Raw genomic sequence first — 22,789 nt, 5'->3', positions numbered from 1 at the left:
ATTTCATGACAACGTGGCTGAACATGAAACGACAGGACTTTTACGAGGAAGGAATCTTCAAACTCATCCCAGGATGCGGTAAGTGTCTCAACCGACATGGAGACTCTGTCGAATAATAACCTAATCTATGTACTGTCTGTTGGCTGTATTGCTTGTATGAAATAATACAGGGTGTCCGAGAATTATCTATACAACTTTACGACGTTATATTGAAAGAAGTTAATGTGATATTTACATGCGGTTTTTTGCATTTAATACAGAAAGTATTAAAGTTTTTTACCTGTTCAGTACGCCTCTATGTGGACACCATGTGTGATACGAAGCACATCCAGACGAAACTCAATTTCAGCCCATGTGCGCTGCAGCAAATCATCAGTTACTGTGTGAAAAGCAGCAAGGATACGCTGCTTCAGCTGTTCAAGGTTTGCTACCTTCGTAGCGAAGACGATGTCCTTAAGGTACCCCCACAGCAAGTCCAGTGGTGTCAGATCCGGCGACCGCGGAGGCCATGATATCGGACCGTCGCGACCAGTCCACCTATTGGGAAACACCTCATCCAGGTATTCTCGAACTTCTAAAGACTAGTGTGGCAGAGCTCCATCGTGTTGAAAAAACTTTAAGACTTTCTGCATTGAATGCAATAAACCGCATGTAAATATCACATTAACTTCTTTAAATATAACGTCGTAAAGTTGTATAGATAATTCTCGGACACCCTGTATATACACCTTTCACTGCAGGCTTTGTAACCTTATTTTCCGATCACTTCTTGTATAGTGTTTCAGAAACAATGTTCCGGGGGGGCACTGCTGACACTATTCTATTTGTTATTATATTATAGACGTATTATTTTGGTCTCCTTCGGGGGCACTCTCAGAGCTCCGGGAGGCAGTCCCCCCCCCAAAAAAATACAGGTCTGGAAGAAACACCGTTCTTGTATATTCCAGTGTACAGTGCTTATTCTGCAGCATTGTGCTTTTAGCATTATTACAATAAATTCATATTATCAATTTTCTCAGAAACTATGCATGAGAATTTATACTCACCATAGAAGAAATTCGGGTATTATGGAATAGTCGGATAATATGGAATACCTCATTATCTCGCTGTGATGTATTGCTTCCAAGCGTAAAACAAAGAAACTACAACTACACGTTTCTATGATGCTCTACAGTCAGTCTCCTTGTGATTGTGACATTCGTTGTGTTGGTAGATGTGAAAATCTGATTTCTTATTCGTGAAAACTTTTACAGTTAAGTGTTTTGCAACCTGTATTTTCCTATTGAAATATAATAGAACAACAATTCTTTGTTTCCTATAACGTTGGATATACAGAGTGATAGTTTGATAAGCACCATTATCCTATACGCCTTCAAATGCGTTCAATAGCTCTTTCGTTTCCAAGATGGCATGGAGGGCAATATGAAATACCCGCAAGAAAAGCATAGTATTCCGCATTCCGTGTGGTATTTCGATTACAAAAATAACTATCGGAGATTGGGCAATAAAACATACATTTATGATGACAGCAATGCTAAGTGTGTTTTTTGTTACAGCAAATTTTCTGATAATACAATGGGTGAGCTTTGGATCCAGTGTTCATCATGTTCAATGTGAGCACACAATGGCTGTACTGATCCTGAAGCAGAGTATTATATTTGTGACTTTTGAAAGTAATCACATTCAGTTATGGCTTGGCATTCAGAATTTTCCTATGTTGTCACTGTATTCGTTGTATGTTCAACAGAAAACTCATTTCTTTTCTATATAGCATTTGTATTCTAAATTACCCGACTATTTCATATTACCCTCCAAAGTGGTTTCTTTACAAATTATAAATTTTGCTCACCCCCTGTAACGAAACTTCGTTATCAATATACCCATAAATAAAGCCAAATATGTAAGGCTTATACTTGTTTTCCTTTTTGTTTCAATGTGCAATTATTAGCTGAGTTACAAACGAAACAAGAATGCTATTACATAATACCCAAATTTCCTCTATTTTGATTTCGTTCGATAAGACCAATCGATAGCTATCTGCGTCTTTTTTCAACATTCTTTTCTTTAAATGCCAATAATATTGAATAATTTATTTATTTATTGTGAGTCGATATTTTTACTATGAGCAGAAGGAAAATAAGACTAATATCAAAATTAAAAATATGAGATAAATCGTAGTTTAAGAAACTTCTACTCATGCCCTATTTGTACATAGGACATATATTACAGCTTTTCCTCGATGTATCACTCATGCATTTCCTTCTATACAGGGTACACTAAGAACAAGGTCTATCACACCAAACCACAACTCTGAATGACTTACCGCATCGTATTGTGAAAGAAACAGAGACACTTTCTCGTGATATGCTGTACATTTTCCAATTTTTATGACCGGGTGACCTATTGTCATATCCCTTTCTTTTACGAGGAAAAGAAATTCTATCACCTTTGACTATATAAATAACTACCGGCCTATATCAATTTTACCTACTTTTGCAAAGATATTTGAACAAATCTTATACCGACGGATAATTGACCACATCCAACCCGTAATATCACCTTATCAACATGGCTTTATCCCACACAAATCAACAACAACAAACCTTGCACTTATCACAGACTTTATAGCAAATTCGTTAGATGTAGGATGTCAGGTTGATGTAATATATATAGATTTTGAAAAAGCATTTGACAGAGTCAATCAGAAGGTATTATTACATAAGCTAGGCGAATATAATTTCTCTTCTCCCTTGATCAAGTTCTTTTCATCATATTTAAATAATCGTAAACAAACTGTTATCTACAAGGAATATAAATCATCTGATTATATTGCATATTCTGGAATTCCCCAGGGCTCTAATCTAGGTCCGTTATTGTTCCTTTTATTCATTAACGATCTCCCTGATCATATATTATTAAGTAACAAATTGCTTTTTGCTGATGACCTTAAAATATACGGTAGGATAAAGACCATCCATGACTGTCTCGATTTACAACATGACATGGAAAATATTGCTAATTGGTGTTCTCTTAACAAACTTAATGTAAACATAAACAAATGTAACATTTTATCGTTTACCAGAAACAAAAGTCAAATAGAGTTTGATTACTCAATGAATCAGATCTTACTAAATAGATTAAATTCAGTCAAAGATCTTGGAGTTATATTTGATACGAAACTGACATTTAATAACCATGTAGAGAACATAGTTAACGAATCTCTCAAGATATTAGGGTTCATAATTAGAACTGGAAAGGAATTTAACAATAGTACTACACTAACAAAAATGTATTATGCCTATGTCCGATCAAAACTGGAATATGCTGCTGTGATTTGGAACCCATCACAACAGCAATACAGACACCAACTGGAAAAGGTCCAATCTAAATTTATCAAATACTTGATGTACAAGACAACTGGAATCTATCCATATTATGAAAATTATCTAACATTAATAGACAACTTCTGTATCCCTACACTTAAGCAAAGGCGAAATGTGACAGATTTGATTTTTCTCCATAAAATAGTACAAAACGAATTTAATTGTACGGATCTCATGTCAACATTAAATTTTCATGTCCCGACACTTAAAACTCGTGCTAATAACTCTGGTCTGTTTTATTGCAAAAAAGCAAGGACCAACGTATTATTGAAATCACCAATTTGGAGAATGTGTTCTACTTACAACAAAATATGTATCAAACACAAAGAAATTGACATCTGCAATATGAACTCTATGTTTAAGAAAACTATTGTAAATGTATTATGTAATACACCAACACTATAATTGGGCTTATGCCTGTTGTGTTGATGGCAAATAAATAAATAAATAAATAAATAAATATACTGGAAGAAACTAAACTATCTAAACCAAGTACTTTCAAAGATTTAGGCGTTATTATTGATCCTGAACTAAATTACAATCAACACATAAATATGATAACAAACAGCGCATATAGAAACTTAGGTTTAATATGCAAGACTTCTTCAGTGAGACAACGTTTGCAACACACTATCTTACATATGTTTGATCAAAATTAGAATATTGTTCTACTATATGGATCCCCAATAATAAAAAATACTGTCAAGAAACAGAAAGCGTCCAAACGAAACTCTTGAAAATGCTTACATACAAAAAAAACTAGTTATTAACTCAAATATTTTTTTTACAATGATCTAATAAACAACTTTAATTTTCAAACTCTAGAAAAAAGAATATTAATGTTGGACTTGTTATTCTTATATAAGTTATTAAATAATAAGATTGTTCGTATGGAGTTGGTCTCGAAACTATCACTGCGGATTAACACTTGCAAAACCAGAGTAGAGAATACAGGGACATCTTATTGTGCGAAAGCCTATTATATAAATCCCCTGTAAATTACACAATGATATTATAAATGAGCTTGATAAAGTGGATGCATTTAGTCTTTTAGAAAACAGGTTCAGATCATATATGAAACAAGAAATTTTCTGTAGAAATGATTAAGAAATGTATATATGTAACATTTACTGTATGGACATAACATTGTAATTGGGCATTAAGCCTGTTGTATTGTATATTAAATAAATAAATTGTGAGACAATCAACACATTCTTTAAGTAAATGTCATATTTTCTTATTTAAGCTTTCTGCAATATGCAAGATGCATCACAATTTTTAATGTCAAACGTAGCACATTCAATTTCGCAAAGAACTAGCAATAGCTGAAAAGTGAGTTCAGATTCACGTTTCGGGGAAGATCGTAGCCAATATTGATTCCATTTAAACAATACTGTGTGATATTCAATGTGGAGGACTTTAAGTTAGCTGTTACGATGTCCACAGCCCCATTCAATGTAATTTTTGTTCTCATGAGTCACTTGCAGCATTTGCTTTTATTCCGCCAGATGTCTCGTTGTTATTGGCCTGTCCCGATACTTTGTATCTGCTACAAACAAATATCAAAAATAGTAAACTTATCTCGTAAAAGAATGATGTTAGGTTTTTAAACAATTGAGTTCAGATTTTCGTTTGTGGGAGGATTCAAGGCTTAATGGAAGTACCAAACATACGCTTTTCATTTAAAAATGTTGTGTAATATTCAATGCGACGGAATCCAATATGGCTACCATGATGTCCACACCCTCATTCAATATAGTTGTCGCACCAATTTACAGTTGCAATTTTTCCTTTCCTTCCTTCATGTGTCTCGTTATTAATTGTCTATCCAGATACTTTTGGCTACTAGACGCAGATCACAAATGTAGCATACCCTATCTCGTAAACGAATGAAGATAGGTTTAAAAAATCACATTTCACATGTGAGAACATTCTAGCCTAAATTATGTGTCACATATACTCCTTTTGTTTTAAAATATTGTGTGATATCCAATATGGCGGAATCCAAGGTATCTGCCATGAGGTCCATACTCCATTCAATGCAGATTGCGCATCAATACCTACCTGACTTTCCCTCTGTCCACGCGTATCGTTATTACTGGTCTGTTGTAATTCTTTTGACTAACCTTGTATATGATCTGCGGCAAGGTTTTAAGTGACTTCGATTCAGAACATTACAAAACTCCAGTGAGTAGGTAGGTAACATTGTCTTTGACGTACTGCGTACTCATCATTGCCACTAGCATCCGCAGACACAACCGGAAATGAAAAGGACGTTAACGGATCCACGGTGGTTCAGCAACTGCTACCGCAACGGGGATCGTAAAAGGATTCTGAACGATAAATAAATAGCCAGAAGTGATAATATATCTTGACTTGGTTTTGCTGCATTTCTTAGGAGTTTCTAATAAGGAAAAATTTGTTATTTCTCTCTTATTTTATAAGACAACTACTTACCTACTACATGTTCTCGTTATTATCAGGGGTAAAAGTGGATCTGAAAAGATAGGGGAAGCATGACGTTACGCCGTCCCTCTTGCCTATCTTTGCCCATTATAATTTTCTTAGGAAGTGGGGGGATGCCATAGATATTTTATGGAGCGGGAAGACGACGTTCCCCGCGTTCCCCCTCACTTTTCCCCGTGCTTATTATAATCATAATTTTTCCTATTTATCATTTACATATTGGAAATTGTATTTCATATGTAGAAAAATGAATGCGTTCGAAAAACATCGAGCTAGGAAGTTTAACGTAAAATGCTACTCGTAAAGTGTGGCAGTCTTTAATTTATAATGTTATAAAAGGCAACAAGCTAGGAAGTTTAACGTAAAATGCTACTCGTAAAGTGTGGCAGTCTTTAATTTATAATGTTATAAAAGGCAACAAGCTAGGAAGTTTAACGTAAAATGCTACTCGTAAAGTGTGGCAGTCTTTAATTTGTAATGTTATAAAAGGCAACAAGCTAGGAAGTTTAACGTAAAATGCTACTCGTAAAGTGTGGCAGTCTTTAATTTATAATGTTATAAAAGGCAACAAGCTAGGAAGTTTAACGTAAAATGCTACTCGTAAAGTGTGGCAGTCTTTAATTTATAATGTTATAAAAGGCAACAAGCTAGGAAGTTTAACGTAAAATGCTACTCGTAAAGTGTGGCAGTCTTTAATTTATAATGTTATAAAAGGCAACAAGCTAGGAAGTTTAACGTAAAATGCTACTCGTAAAGTGTGGCAGTCTTTAATTTATAATGTTATAAAAGGCAACAAGCTAGGAAGTTTAACGTAAAATGCTACTCGTAAAGTGTGGCAGTCTTTAATTTATAATGTTATAAAAGGCAACAAGCTAGGAAGTTTAACGTAAAATGCTACTCGTAAAGTGTGGCAGTCTTTAATTTATAATGTTATAAAAGGCAACAAGCTAGGAAGTTTAACGTAAAATGCTACTCGTAAAGTGTGGCAGTCTTTAATTTATAATGTTATAAAAGGCAACAAGCTAGGAAGTTTAACGTAAAATGCTACTCGTAAAGTGTGGCAGTCTTTAATTTATAATGTTATAAAAGGCAACAAGCTAGGAAGTTTAACGTAAAATGCTACTCGTAAAGTGTGGCAGTCTTTAGTTTATAATGTTATAAAAGAATTTGCCAAGTGGTTTGTAGCTTATAGTGTTATAAAAGAATTTGCCACCACTGCGTCAATCTCGGCTGGCAAAAATTATAACAAGTTTATTATTATTGTTATGATTATTACAATATTATTAGACTTCCAAACTATGCTATGCATAAATGTCGGAACTCTTATAGGACGAGTATGTCCGTCCATCTCCTGACAGACATCGGAGCAAAAACTTTAAATAATATCGAGAAGTATCTTCTGTAATCGATTCAGCGTCTCAAGAATAGGTTTCACCTCGCTTAACCTTCCATTCAAACCAGAACTTGTGTAAATGAACCATTTTTGGTTTTTCAGTGTTTATAGACATAGAACCAAAAAACGTAGCAGATAGCTTTTTCTTTTTTTAACTATTCAGTGTCTTAAAGAAACAGCATGACTAACCACAACGGTCTACCAAAAGCGTAGGTTATTCAAATTTACTAGGGATGGCCACAAAGTTCCGGTTCCGCGAGGATCCAGACCTGGATCCGAAAACCCGGTTCCAGAACCGGATCTAAGGAACCGTTCCCAGATCCGTAAAGGATTCACAAAGTTCACCTTCAAAACACTGCAAGGAGGTCCATAGGCTTGTGCCCTCCCCGCCCAGACCCGCTTGTGCCCCCAGAAAAAAATGTTGGTCCACCAGTGGGTGTTTAGCCAAATGAGTAAGCCAGTTTGCCTGTTTAGCCAATGAGTTTGCCAGTTACCCAGTTTATTTAGCCAAATAAGACAAGCGGCCACCGCCTGGGCGCCTGACTGTCGATTCCACCATTTCATCTAGCACACTGTTCACAGCTTTCCAGCAGCTCGTGTTTAGCGTAGAGATCGTCACAAAGGTTCTTGAAGATCCGGTTCCGCAACCAGTTCCAGACCTGGATCCGAAAACTCGGTTCCAGAACCGGATCTTGGGAACCGGTTTCAGACCTGGATCCGAAGAACCGGTTCCAGTCCTGGATCCGAAAAAGCGGTTCCAGACCTGGATCCAAAAAACCGGTTCCAGACCTGGACCCGAAAAACCGGTTCTGGAACCGGATCTTCTAGAACCGGATCCGTTCAGTACCGAAAACCGGTTCCACCAGGAACCGGTTCTGGCCATCCCTAAAATTTACTATTACTTCTTGTTTCAATATAGTTTCCAATAGAGCAAAAACTGTAAGAGAAATCGAGATGTTGTTTCCGGTAATCGATACAGCGTCCCAAGAACAAGTTCTATCTCCTCGGTTAGACCTCTATTCAAATTATAAGTGGTTCAAATTAACTATTTCCGGTTTCGACACTTATCACCATAGTAGAAAAATTATGATTGATATCGACAAGCGATTCTCTGTAATCGAATCAGAATCTCTAAACAAAACATATCTTCACAACCCGTAGCACTATACCAAAAGTGGTAGCGGTAGAAATGTACTACAACTATCGGACTCTATATTGATTTCCATAGAGCAAATGCTATAAAAGATATCGAGATAAGGATTTTAGCTATTCATTCACTGTACCAAGAACAGGTTCCATATTCTGAAAATGGTAATATATATATATATATATATATATATATATATATATATATATATATATATATATATATATATATATATATATATATATATATATATATATATGTTACCGTCAGAACCCGAAATTAGGTAAAACTAGAATTTCCTAGTTAAAACTAGTTTTCTCAAAGCCGCTTCGAAAGAACTAGTATTAACTAGTCAATACTAGAATTTACGATGTTAGTTAGGTAGTTCTAGTTTTTACTATTTTTCCTTCTAGTTAAAACGTGTTATTACTAGTCAAAACTAGTATTAACTGAAATGTGTTACCGTCAAAACCCGAAATCTGTTGAAACCAGAATACCCTAGTTAAAACTAGTTTCGTCAGCCTTTCGTATTAACTCAGTATTAACTAGTGAATTGTAAAATTGACAACGCTTATTAAGAATGCGTAGTTTACTATTTATTTTCATTAAAATACAATATTACTAGTGAAACCTGAAGAAATGTATTTATTTTAAGACACTTAGAAATAACTTTTCTTTTGCACAAACATCATAAATGTTTCTATATATTTCTAAAAAGTATTATGGCACTCACAATATCATAGAAATACTTTGTTTTTGCAGTACCTTGCGAAATATAAGCCCTCTTGCATGCATAACATGTGAATCCTTGTCGTTCAAATACAATTCTATAGAAACACTTATTTATTAAGAAATACACAGAAAAGACTTCCGTTTTGCAGAAATATCTGAAATGCTTTTGTATGTTAGCACAAGGTAAAATACACACTACTATTGCACTACTACTTATTCAATTCGGTGGTGCCAAAGCAAATCTACTGACGTAATATTGTATATTTATTATGAAATACAAAGAAAAACGTTTTTATTGCTAAAACATCTGAAATAGTTCTATTTGTTACCACAAGGTAAACTATCATGGCATTTTGAGTTGCAGAGAAAACCTTTTTTCTTGCACAAGCATCTTTTCGAAATACATGCTTTCTTGCACACACAACGTGTGAACCCTTGTGGGGTTAATGCTGCTTCCCTGGCTGCAGTTCTCAACGAAATTTCAGTATCTGGTACTTCGACTGGTGTCAGGAACTGCTCGTGGCAAATGTCGAATTCAGACCTACAACAGACACATTTTGTTTAATCACATGGTGTGGGAATCCTGAATCACTTATATTAAAAAATAATAATGACTTTTCAAAACAAAATAATAATGTATTTTAACGCACAATTTCCACATCGTCATAATTAGTATTTCAGAGAAACACCGGTAGTTAATCTGCGTATTTCCTACAAAAACGCCTATGCACTAAAGCACATTTCACGAGTACCGGTTTCACAAGCTAAACAACAGTCTTTTACCGGAATCAAGTTCGTGACATGTTATCAATCTACTGGTGAGTACACAGCAGACAACAACAGATGGATTACACATTATTAAATCGGTTCCGGAAAAACATAATGGACATTATAACAGAAAATTATTTTGACATAAAATGATGTGAAGAATCCATCATTATTTCGGTTAATAATAATATTACAGATACGTATAAAACACTTGACCAAACTCCTCCCCATTAATTTTTCCGTTTTTTGAAGATTGTGAGAAGTTGTAGGTCACTATCACCATTTTGGAAAGCAAGCAAGACAGAATTTAAGTAATTCTATGATCTAAAAGGATCAGCGCTGTAAACAATTTACTTTCTGTATAGAAATTTGAATAGCTGTGAATAATGATGTCACACGCTGACTACTCAAAAATCTAAACAAAAAAATAAGTTGTTTACAGGAATAATCCTTTCAGATCACAGACTTATTAATTTCTATCTTGCTTGCTATCCAAAATTGTGATAGTGACCTACAACTTCCCACAATCTTAAGAAAAAGAAAGAAAAGAAAGTGGTGGGGAGCTTAGTCAACAGCGTTAACATATACAATATAGCTCTTAATTACCGAGCGGCCATAGATCAGTTGGTAAAGTGCTGGCTTCGCATTCGGAAGGTCGCAAGTTCGCGTCCAGCGGCCTACCATCCTGACTGAGGATTTAGCTTTTATCCCTCTCATACCAATCAAAGAATGTGATAGTGCCTATAAAACTAGGCCTTAACCAACTTCCTTCCCATATGCTATCTCGTACCAGAGATGCTTAAAGGCCTTAAATGAAAATGCTTAAGGCCTTCTGCGGGCGTGGTCGCGGGCTCTAAATCCCGCTGGGAGCCCTCCGCCTCGGATACAAACCCGAGCAATGGTTCGGATCATACTTTAACCTGTAGGTCCCGTCGTTAAAAGCTCCTTAGCTTGTTTAGGACGTTAATACAAATTCTATCAATAAGGAGCACATAAAAGACAGAAAACTTACCTGCAATATAATTTATCCAGCTTTCCATCTTTGGTTCCAATCTTGTGCAGATCTTCATTTTTTTCTAGAACAACTCCAATGACATTCCGAAAATCCGCCTTTGCTCTGTCCACATCCGGGATTGGTATTATGACATTATCTCCCACTTCAACAGGTGGATGGGTGGCATCAGAGATACGTTTCATTTTCTTGGCCTGCTTTGACAAATTTTCACGTGCTTCTTTCCTGGATGATGTGATATCAACCGCACTAGGACCAGCCTCATTTTCTCCTTCATCAAATGTTTCATGTTCACTAAGGCGCTCATTCATGTCCTCAATAATACTCACGAGGTCGTCCTCATCGTTTATGTTTTGGAGAACATCTGATGACAGTGCTGAAGTCGTAAGTCCTACTCTTGGCTCAATGCCGAACATCGCACGGTATGGAGACTGTTTTATTCCGGAATGATAAGCTCGATTTTTCATAAACTGAACAAAGCGGAGACCATTTGACCAGTTTGTTGTTTTATTATCATGCATCCACGAGGCAAGCATATTTTCTATATCTTGATTTGCCCGTTCTACTGACCCTTGGCTTTGGCTGTGCCTGGGCTTTCCGTTGACTAACTTTAACTCAGGCCAGAGTGTCGTTAGTTCCTTGATGACAGAATTAACAAACTCTCTGCCATTATCAGAATGTAAAATGCAGGGGGCACCAAATGTCAAAAATATGTCTGTCAGTTGGTAGGCTACTTCTTCAGCTCTTTTGGTTTGCAGCGCTCGCAGTAAGACAAACTTCGTCAGATGATCCTGGTATACCATGATAAACTTGAACTTACGATCAGGGTGTGCTTGCATGTCTATCAGGTCCACTTGACATCGGCTGTTCATTTCTGTGTGAAGTATTGGCTTAGAAACAAAGCCCTTCTTTTTCATACTTTTCTTCCGTTGACATGTTTCACACATTGACAGAAAAATATTTATCATTTGAGTCGTAACGTTGGCATATTTCCTAGAAGTTTCAGCTTTCATTCTATCTCGACCTCCGTGTCCCACAGCAACATGTGATGCTTCAATAACATCAAAGATCTCCTCGGCAGGCAAGTAGTACTTCACAGGCTCACTATTCGACACCAGTTTTTTTGTTTCACCAATTTCCAAAACATTAAACCGTTTCAAACGTCTGTACTGTAAAGGTGTTTTCTTTGCAGCAGATTTTGCCTCTTCAACTTCAGTTAAAAGTTTACTGTAAACGTCCTTGGTCATTGCATTATAGTGACTGTCTTTTTCATTTTCCAAACGAATAATTTCTTTGAAGAATCTTTCCTTCAAAATTGTTTCTTTATCGGACTGACTCATTACAATGAATAATCACCTCACACTTCCCGAAACACTAACACACGCATAGCCACGACAAGAGAGACGCACCTGCACACTTTACAAAGGCTCCGAACAGACTTAGAGAAAACAAAACAATACTTTCCCAGTAGGAGCAAGTCCGAACTTGCAGAAACACTGTTAACTGATCCATTTTGGTCAGAACTAGTTTTAACTAGTAAAAACTGTATATGATTCACATTATATAGCCTTTTTCGTTAATTCCAGAATTACCTAACTAACATAGTAAATTCTAGTATTGACTAGTTAATACTAGTTCTTTCGAAACGGCTTTGAGAAAACTAGTTTTAACTAGGAAATTCTAGTTTTACCTAATTTCGGGTTCTGACGGTAACATATATATATTGACAAGCTGTTTCTTGCAAACGAGTCAACTTCTCAAAACAACATACCTTGACTAATCACACTACTCAGCCAAAACCGAAAGTGGTTCAAATTTACTATTACTTTTGATTCCAATAATGATTTCCACAGAGCAAAAATAGTTGAAGATATCGAGATCTGTGGAGCGCTCGAACTGTCCAAAGGTTCTAAGACACTAGCATCCTTCAGTGTGGAAACACTGAAATAAAGTGGGATCGCCATCCTGCTATTTTTGATGAACACAGGAAGACTCAGATGAGAAATTAAACTGTTAAAAAAAAAAAAAAAGTTTTAAATGCGACCTTTACAGAAGCAATCGGATAACACCAGACTTAAGCGAGGCTACCTCCCGCTTAATCATACGAATAAGTAAGACGGTACCCTTTTCCCGCACTTGCTCTAAGAACCTTGCAGGTTTATCTATTGTCTTAACCTAAGGTAACCTGAGACAAAGATATACCAATAAAACCTGAACATAGGATATTTGTTTATCTGTTTATTATTTAATGAGAAAACGCAGTATTCTGGGATTTGGATGACTCAAATACTTAATGGAGTGAGCTTGTAAAATTTATCGTTTGGAATATGAAAAATCCCGCTGATCCCAAACAGTGTTTTGTTAAATATTTTGTATAGTCTATGTTGAAAAACCACTGTTTTATTTTTCAGTAGAGAAATACGAAGCCATGTATGGGGAAACTAAAAAACACGAAATTAGATTTGAAATGTTCAAGACATACTGGATTTATTAAGAAATGTCACACTAGGAATTAATCAAATAAATGTTCGAGCTCCAGTAGTGAAAACCACTAGTCAACTATAGAATCCTGCAGTAATACCGCAGCGATGATATTTCGGTTGCTTCTGGATTCCAGTCTATTTGGGTCTGGATCACCGAGTCTGTCCGGCTCACTAGGTCTGTCTGGATCACCGGGTCTGTTAAGGGCATTGGGTCGACTGGGTCACCGGGTCTGTCTAGGTCACTGGGTCACTGGGACTGTCAAGGGCACCGGATAGACTGGGTCACCGGGTCGTCTAGGTCACTGGGCCTGTCAGGTCATGGGGTCTGTCTAAGTCACCGGGTTTGTCCGAGTCGTCGGATCTTACTGGATCACTGGCTCTGTCCGGATCACCGGGTTTCTGTTTTGGTCACCGGATCGATTGAGTCACCGGGTTGTCAGTCACTGAAACTGACTGGGTCACTGGTTCTATATGAATCACTAGGTCTGACTAGGTCACCTGGTCTATCTGGGTCTCTGGATCTTACTGAGTCACTGGGCCTAGTCTGGTTACCGGGTTTCTCTAAGCCACCGGGTTTGTCCGAGTCATCGGGCCTTACTAGGTCACTGGCTCTGTTTGAATCACCGGGTCTCTGTTTTGGTCACTGGGTTTGATTGGGTCACTAGGTCTGTCTGGGTCACCGGGTCAGATCCAGATCCGATAACATGGATAAAAGTCGCGATCCTTACTGACCCGTTCTATTAGTGCTATAGATAGACGTTGTCATTGATGATCTGGCCTTGAGGAACAAAATGACATCCTTGGCACCGAAAATGAGATCCTTGGCACCGAATGAGATCCTTGGCATCGAATGAGATCCTTGGCACCGAATGAGATCCTTGGTACCGAATGAGAGCCTTGAATGAGATCCTTGGCACCGAAAATGACATTCAACAATGAGTTTACCTTATTTTGTCTTCACGGCTTCTACATGAGAACCTTGTTTGGCCTTAATTTTCCTGTCCTATCGCAGTACTTCATAGACTCGCGGACAGGGGTATAGCCACGAGAAAAATGTAGGCTCGCCCATACCCTCAAATGATTACCTGCTCCCCTTCAGTTCATCTGTTATACGTTTATTAAACCTGTTTAATATATACCTTTATAAAAATATAACATTTTTTAAAAAAATAAATTAATAAACCAGGTCAACATGTAAAAAAATTTAAAAACAATTAAAATTAATCAGCCACTTTCCACTTCTGAATTGCCCAACTAGATGCACAAACTTACTACATAACAGTACCTGAATTTATTCCTATTCGTTCCTTCGATTAAAAAAAAAAAGAAAAACATTTATACTCACACAAAAGCAGTCAAGCAAATGAAATTCCATAAATACTCTTTTGTTTCTTTATGAATAACTTAATGATACATTTCCTACAATCTTTGATTCATACTTCACGCACTGGCAAGATTTGTGTTTGAAAAAGGTAACACGTTAAAACTAATAATAACATGTTCGTATGTATGTGTACATAATGTGTATATCTAGTGAGTTATTAATATTTTCATACCCTGAAAGAAGACTTGCGATTAACTTTTAACATGTAAAAAGTCCACCTTTCTTTAAAGAGGGGGGCCGTGGTGGCTCAGTGGTAGAGCGTTTACCTCTGGTGCTTGGGGTCCCGGGTTCGATCCAAGCCCCCGCCAAGTGAACTTTGTGGTGGACAAACACCGTGTGCATGGATTTTCTCGGGGTTCTCCCGTTTCCTCCCACTTTCTTAATTCCACCATTTCATTCATTACTCATCATCACCGTCTCCTTTAGCCTAACCGGCATAACCGAGGGACGTAAAACTCAAAGATTTCATTTCATTTCTTTAAAGAAGCATGCCCTGTCCCGTAGCACAATTTGCTGGCTACACCGCTGTTATCTGCATCCACTAAACCGTTTGTGTCATTAAAATGTGCTTGTTTTACACAATCTTCATGCCTGTAGCATAAGTATTCTGTAGGAAACCATGAGTTTCCATGGCTGATTTTCCTCATTTTAGTACACAAAACATAATTGTAACCCTATCCTCCATTCTTACAATATGACTGACTTAGCGTTAAGTGTGCAGCACTATAAAACTCCATTGCTATAGCCTGCTGGCCGAAATCACAGTTTAGACAGCAATACCACTTCCAAATTTCACCAGCTAACAATCTCGTCTTCGGTGCGCGCGATCTCGGGTTCGATTCACGGTGAGGGTACTTGGTCGGAAAATTGTAAAAAGCTTTTTCAGGCCAACCACTCTGAATGAGGTTTTACTAGGTTTTCCTCATTGACACCAGACAAATACCGGCATGGTACCTAATGTTCCATAACCTGCCTTAAAGTCTCTGGATTCAACCCCCAACAGCACATCAAATTAAATATATATATATATATATATATATATATATATATATATATATATATATATATATATATATATATATATAGTACAGGGTGGGCCATTTTAATTAATCCACGGAAATATCTGAAAAATGATAAAACATAGAAGAATTTTTTGAAGTACACGTTATATATTGCTAAGGGGGAAAACAAATTCCGCCAAAAGTACCCCTCCCCGCCCCCCCTAAATGGGGGTAACGGGGGGTAACTTTGAAATGTCAAATGGGAACATGGGTCGAGTAATACCTCGTTCGAAAGGTCTTGGAAAACTAAGTAACGCTGTACCAAAAGATGTTTCACATTGTGCACCAGTTTCAAAATGGCCGCCATGATATGGTTCGGAAACTCCAGTACCCGTAGTATGAAAACCATGGAAGGTAAATGAATGGAACAAAATTGAAATACGTAAATATCATAGGGCATATCGAATGATGTAATCCCTGTGATCCCAGTGGCCTCCCTGAAGGGGTCTTGTGGGCTAACTTCAAAATTTCAATGTCCGACCGGACAACGGTTCGGGCGTACGCTTGACCTACCCAATGCTGTTTGGAAGGCAGACTTCATGCATAGAGAATTGGTGCACTAAGTTAACGCGGATGGCCACAGTTACATTTTGATTAACTATTAGCATTCATGTCATATTGTGATCTTGAGGGACGAAACGGTGTGTACGTATATCCCCGAAATGCTTTCTGAATAACCAGCACGCATTGCATAAAAGTTTCTCTTTTTTTTAGTCACTACAGCGTCATCCTTACAAACAAATGTTTCAACCACACCATACCTATTTGTAATGTTAGCCTTAATTTACGAATTAAAGTAGAGTTCTCGTTTGAACTTTCACTTTACTTTCCACCCCACTCACATACAGAGCGCAGGAAGAGATTATTTTGCAGGACTTGGATTTCTCTCTATACATTATGGCAATTTTACTCTAATATTTTTATCTCTGTTGTATTATTCTCGAGCCTTGGAACGCCTCCGTGGTTTTCCTATTTAATTTTCGTTATTTTCATTTATGTCTAACCGTATTCATACTATGGGGACTAGACGTTTTCTTAGACACAATCACCATGTCTTTGCGATCATTTTGAAAACGGTGTCTCATGTCAAAATTTTCTTGCAGAAGCTGTTTGATATTAATTTGTCTATGTAACGTGATGTTACTCGCTTCAAGCTGCTATTTGAAATTTTCAAGTTGGCCCCGGATACCTTTTAGTTGGCCCTTGGAGTCACCCCGACAACACCTCTCGATGTGACTTACGTCAGTTAGCTACTCCAGTTTTTCTTTTGTTGATTTATCTCCAATCGCTTTCATACTACGGGTACTAAACCTTTTCTCTGACACGGATACTATGTTTCGGCGGCCTTTTGAGAACACTGCCATTTCACATCAATCGTTTTCTCCTGCAATATGTTAGATTTTGCAAGATTTATTGAACGAGGTACCACTCGACTCATGTTACTATTTGAAATTTTGAAGTTAGCCCCCAAGACCCCTTTAGGGAGGCCACCGGGATCACAGGGACCACACCGTTCGATATGCCCTATGATATTTACGTATTTCAATTTTGTTCCATTCATTTACCTTCCATGGTTTTCACACTACGGGTACTGGAGTTTCCGAACCATATTACGGCGGCCATTTTGAAACCGGTGCACAATATGGAACATCTTTTGGTACAGCGTTACTTAGTTTTCCAAGACCTTTCGAACGAGGTATTACTCGACCCATGTTCCCATTTGACATTTCAAAGTTACCCCCCGTTACCCCCATTTAGGGGGGGCGGGGAGGGGTACTTTTGGCGGAGTTGGGTTTCCCCCTTAGCAATATATAACGTGTACTTGAAACATTTCTTCTATGTTTTATCATTTTTCAGATATTTCCGTGGATTAATTAAAATGGCCCACCCTGTATATATTTTTCATAACTATTATTACCTTAAAGCTCAAAAGTATGCTATAACTTTCTTTTTTTTTCTATTAACAATAAATGAAAGCATATAAAACAAATTCCCTTAGGTACAGTCAGGAAAGAAAGTATTCTTCAGTTGATAAAATTTCTTTTCCTAATAAATCAAAAAAAAAAAAACTTAATCTATTAGAGTACCGATTTTGGCAAGTTATCAAGTTATAACTATTCTAACGATAAGGACAAAAAGATCCAGATTAATTCATTTGTTCCCGAGTTACTGGAAAAAAGAAAATTTGTGAACTGAAGAATCTTTCTTTTCCGTGTGTACCAAAACTTTCACAAAGTTAATTATATTTTATTTCTAGTTCCACCATCATTCTCCTGTTTGTTCTAAATTCCACATAGATTTGCAGTTTTAAAAAATGCTAAAGTATTAATTCAAAAAGTCCTATTTTAATCAGCAATAAAAATATATATATATAATTTACTAAACCGTATATCTGCTATTTTTTGAAGTTAATATTGTTCACACACCTTTTGCTTATACATCAAAAATACTACCAGGTTTCTTGCAGGAATGTAAAATTAATCTCCAAACACATATTACTAAAAGTTTCAATTTACTAACCTCTAAAAATAACATCTATTTCATCACAAATATGAAAAGTTTTAGTTAAAACACCATCATTCTATATTTAAAAGGAATTTTAAAAATTTAAACCAAAACCCAAAAATAAAAATAAAAAACCTTAAAAGTAACAAAGATTAGGGGGATTCAACAATTAAATTTCTTTAAAAATAACGCGTGCTCATCAACAAACTATTTAACTTATCACGCAATTAAACTTCGTGCGCTTCTAAAAGTAAAATACTCATACAAGAACTTAAAATATATACATCAAATGCATCTTTAATTCGTTACAAAAAATAGCTTCCACCACAACTTTTCCTTTATAATACGCCGTACCAATTATTTAAAATTATAATTTAAATTATATTTTATTTTTAACTTTACCAATCTAGGCTACATTCTCATATTTAAAAAAAATAATAATAATATCTTATTAAATCACAAATCTAATAACATTAAACCATTTAAAACCATATATTTTCTATTCTATCAAAATTACAAAACTCAAATAAAAATAAACAACGTTAGTATTTAATCACTAATATCAAATTTAACAATAAATAGTACCGTTTCACTACCTAACTTACGCCGTTTCCTTCCTTCACTTACCCGGATAGTATGCTCGTCGAGGGACATCATCTGTTATACGTGACGTACTAAATGGCCACCGAACGCCCACAAATCTAAATCCTAATTCCCTTAAATTCCGAATTTCACCAAAATTATCTCAAACTTTTTGTGCATCGTCTGTGCACGCTTGTGCACAAAGTAATTTTAAGGTATTCAAAAATTAATTTAGGGGCTTGTTTAAATGGCAGTCCCTCACCCCGACCGATTGAAGTCAAAATGTTCTCAATCGTTAGTGCATCATTTGTGCACATTTGTATACACAAAATTTTCATTTTTGCACAATAAACATCGATATATATTGGTATATCTTTAGGCGTAAGCCCCTCCACTCTCGCTGCAAATTGACGCTAAAATGGTCTCAATTGTTAGTGTATCTTTCGTGCATGCAAAAATATCCTATGTCTACAAAAGAAACAGTGAGATTTTGGCGTATCTCTTTTTTGGGTGCGGCCTCCAACCCCATTGATCGAACTTAAAATGATTTCGGTCAAGTTTCTGGTCTTGAGTCTAGATGAGAAGAACTAGGACGATTGGAATCAAACTTGCAGGATTCATAGCTCTTCGGTTTATGATTAAAAACGAAAATAAATAAACAAAAAACTCTTTAATATAGAGAGTAGGAGACAGGGGCACAATTCATAAAGATTGTCATAATGGAATAAAACTTACAGGATTTATTCTGTATAAGGCACTGAAAAATAAAATATCGGCGGAAGCAAAGGGGACGTATTCTCTCATGTCATGCCATGATTTGGATCTTGGGTCTAGCATAAGGTAGTCATAGGTCCCGTTTCTTCCGGGACAGTCCTTTTATTAACTAACTAACTAACTAACTCTATGGCCTATGGAACCCGGAGGTTCAGTGCCGCGTTCACAAAAGCTCTCCACTGACTTCTATCCTTAGCTAATTGCATCCAGTTTCTACTTTGTATTCCTATCTCTGCGAGATCCATCTTAATATTATCCTCCCATCTGCGTCTAGGTCTTCCTAATGGTCGTTTTCCTATGGGTCTACCAGTCAAGACTTTGAAAGCGTTTCTACTTTCTTCCATTCTAGCTACATGACCTGCCCACCTAAGCCTCCTAGACTTGACGACCCTAACAATGTTGGGTAAACCGTATAAACTATGTAGTTCCTCGTTATGAAGCTTCCGCCATTCCCATTCTCGTTCCTCTTGGGTCCGAATATTCTTCTCAGGATCCTGTTCTCAAATACTTTCAGTCTATGTTCTTCCCTCAGAGTAAGGGACCATGTTTCGCAACCATACAGAACAACAGGCATGATTATCGTTTTATATATTTTAAGCTTCAAATTCCTCGACAGAATTCGCGACGACAAGAGATTTTGAACCGAGTAGTAACACGAATTCCCTGCTTTTAGTCGACATTTAATTTCTTCGTGAATATGATTTTCGTCTGTTAATATTGATCCTAAATATTTGAAAGTATCCACTTTATCAAAAGCATTATTTAATATTTTAACGCCTCCACAATTTGTCGTATTACGGTCCCGACGCACTTCCATGTATTTAGTTTTCTCTGCATTTACTTCTAAACCCATGTCCCTGCAAGCGTTTAATAAGATCTCTGCATTTATTTCTACTGTTCTCCTATCATCCCCTATTAAATTTACATCATCAGCATATGCCATAACCTGGTGAATGCCGTTCAACTCTAGGCCCTGGTTACTATCTTTGATTTTCCTTATGGCGTATTCCAGCACAAAGTTAAATAATAATGGCGACAACGCATCTCCTTGTTTCAGGCCATTTTCGACGTGGAAGCTCGGGGACAAAAATTTTCCTACCCGGACTTTGCTTTGGGATTCACTTAAACATATCTTAATTATTCTAATTAGCTTTCTCGGTATTCCAAGTTCTGTAAGAACGTTGTATAATGTTTCTCTCCTAACCGAGTCGTAAGCCTTTCTAAAATCAATAAATAGTTGATGTACCGGGGTATTGTATTCCCACTTCTTTTCGAGTATTTGGCGAATGGTAAATATTTGGTCGATAGTTGATCGATTTCGTCTAAATCCGCACTGATAATCTCCAATAATTTCATCTGCGTATGGGGTCAATCTTGCTAACAGAATATTTGAAAGGATTTTATAGGATGTTGACAGAAGAGAAATGCCTCGATAATTATTACAGTCAGTTTTGTCGCCTTTCTTGTGAATTGGAACAATGATTGACTCTTTCCACTCTTGTGGCATTTCTTCCTTGTTCCAGATAAGGAGAATGAGTTTGTGTATCTTGTTCCACAATTTTTCGCCTCCAGCTAAAATTAACTCAGCCGGAATTTCATCTACACCCGGAGATTTGTGTTTCTTTAATTTCTTTATAGCGGCTTCCACTTCTATTCGATTGGGTTCTGGAATATACGGTTCTGCGGTGTGTATCTCCTTTTCTCCACGCACATTAGTTTTTGGCTGCGTGTTCAGCAAATCGTCAAAGAAATCTTTCCATCTATTTAAGAGGCTATCCGTATCAGTGAGAACTGTTCCGTCAGATTTCTTTAATATATAAGCACGAGGTTGATAGCCTTTCTTAAATTCGCTGATCCCCTTATACATGTCCCGAATATTTTTATTTTTACTATTATCTTCAAGTTCCTTAATTTTAGCTTTCAAAAAAACCCGTTTCTTTGTTCTAAAAGTTTTGGAAGTTTCCCGCCTGATATCTGCGAAATTTTCTGTAGTTATTTCATTCGGATTTTGTAGCCACCGTAATTTTGCCTGTTTTCTCTTCTCTGCTAGTTTAATGCATTCTTGGTCGAACCATGGTTTGTTCCTACGTATTTCCGCGTGTCCCAATTTTTCTATTGCTGAACTTTTAATGCTATCTCTAATTTCAATCCAAGTATCCTCAACACTAGTGCACTCCGAGTCTTCTAAGACCGAGAATCTATTCGAAACTTCAATCTGGTATTCCTCTCTTACCTGGCTCTCTTCTAATTTCTTTAAATTAAATCTCTCCGTTTTCGGACATTGAATATTACCTTTATTCAACGATAATCTCTCCCGTATTATCGCTACTACCAGGTAGTGATCAGTGTCACAATCAGCCCCTCTAAACGACCGGACGTCAATTATGCTAGATTGTCTTCTTCTATCTACTAAAACGTGATCAATTTGATTATGTGTTTTTCCGTCTGGTGATGTCCAAGTGTATTTATGAACGTCGCGATGTGGGAATTTTGTACTCTTCACGATTAGGTTTTTGGATGTTGCAAAGTTCACGAGTCTAACACCGTTGTCATTACTTTCCTTATGCAAACTTTCGTTCCCTATAATCGGTTTGAAAATATCCTCTCGTCCTACCTTCGCATTGCAATCCCCTAATAGAATCTTCATATGATATCGCGGGAGTTGGTCAAATATCCGTTCCACTTCTTCGTAAAAACTGTCTTTTATATCGTCATCCTTATCTTCCGTTGGGGCATGTAAATTTAAAACAATAATATCACACCACCGTCCCTTAAGAATAATAAAAGAAAGTCTGTCAGTAACAAATTCAACCCGTTTAATTGCTGGTAATATACGTTTATGAACGAAAAGCCCTGTTCCTAACTGGTGATTTTTATTTCCCTCCCCGTAAAAGAATGTAACATTTCCGGAATTCTCAGATCCATTTCCTTCCCACCTAACTTCCTGAACTCCTACTAAGTCCATCCTGTATTTCTCTAACTCACTCGTTACAGATTTTAACGCGCCTGCCCTATAAAGACTTCTAATATTCCATGTTCCAAATCTCATGTCCATTTTCTTTTGCTGATGTCGTGCCAAGTTATCAGTCCTTGTCCGAG

At 36.8% G+C, this 22,789-nt stretch overlaps 1 protein-coding gene across 1 annotated transcript; it reads right to left on the bottom strand.

Moving 5' to 3' along the window:
* Window positions 1-284: 284 nt before the first annotated feature.
* Window positions 285-12,148, bottom strand: LOC145692094 (KRAB domain-containing protein 2-like). The gene is made up of 2 exons (XM_081767388.1): window positions 10,902-12,148; window positions 285-537 (listed from the first exon to the last, which is right to left on the bottom strand). The coding sequence occupies exons 1-2, from the start codon at window positions 12,146-12,148 to the stop codon at window positions 285-287; spliced, it is 1,500 nt and encodes a 499-aa protein (XP_081623514.1).
* Between the last annotated feature and the right edge of the window lie 10,641 nt (window positions 12,149-22,789).

Source organism: Thermobia domestica, chromosome 8 (assembly GCF_964235325.1).
Source record: "Thermobia domestica chromosome 8, izTheDome1.hap1.1, whole genome shotgun sequence".
In the NCBI taxonomy this organism is placed as follows: Eukaryota; Metazoa; Arthropoda; class Insecta; order Zygentoma; family Lepismatidae; genus Thermobia; species Thermobia domestica.
The sequence above is the reverse complement of the archived record's forward strand: the minus strand, read 5'-3'. Positions and strand labels throughout refer to the sequence as shown.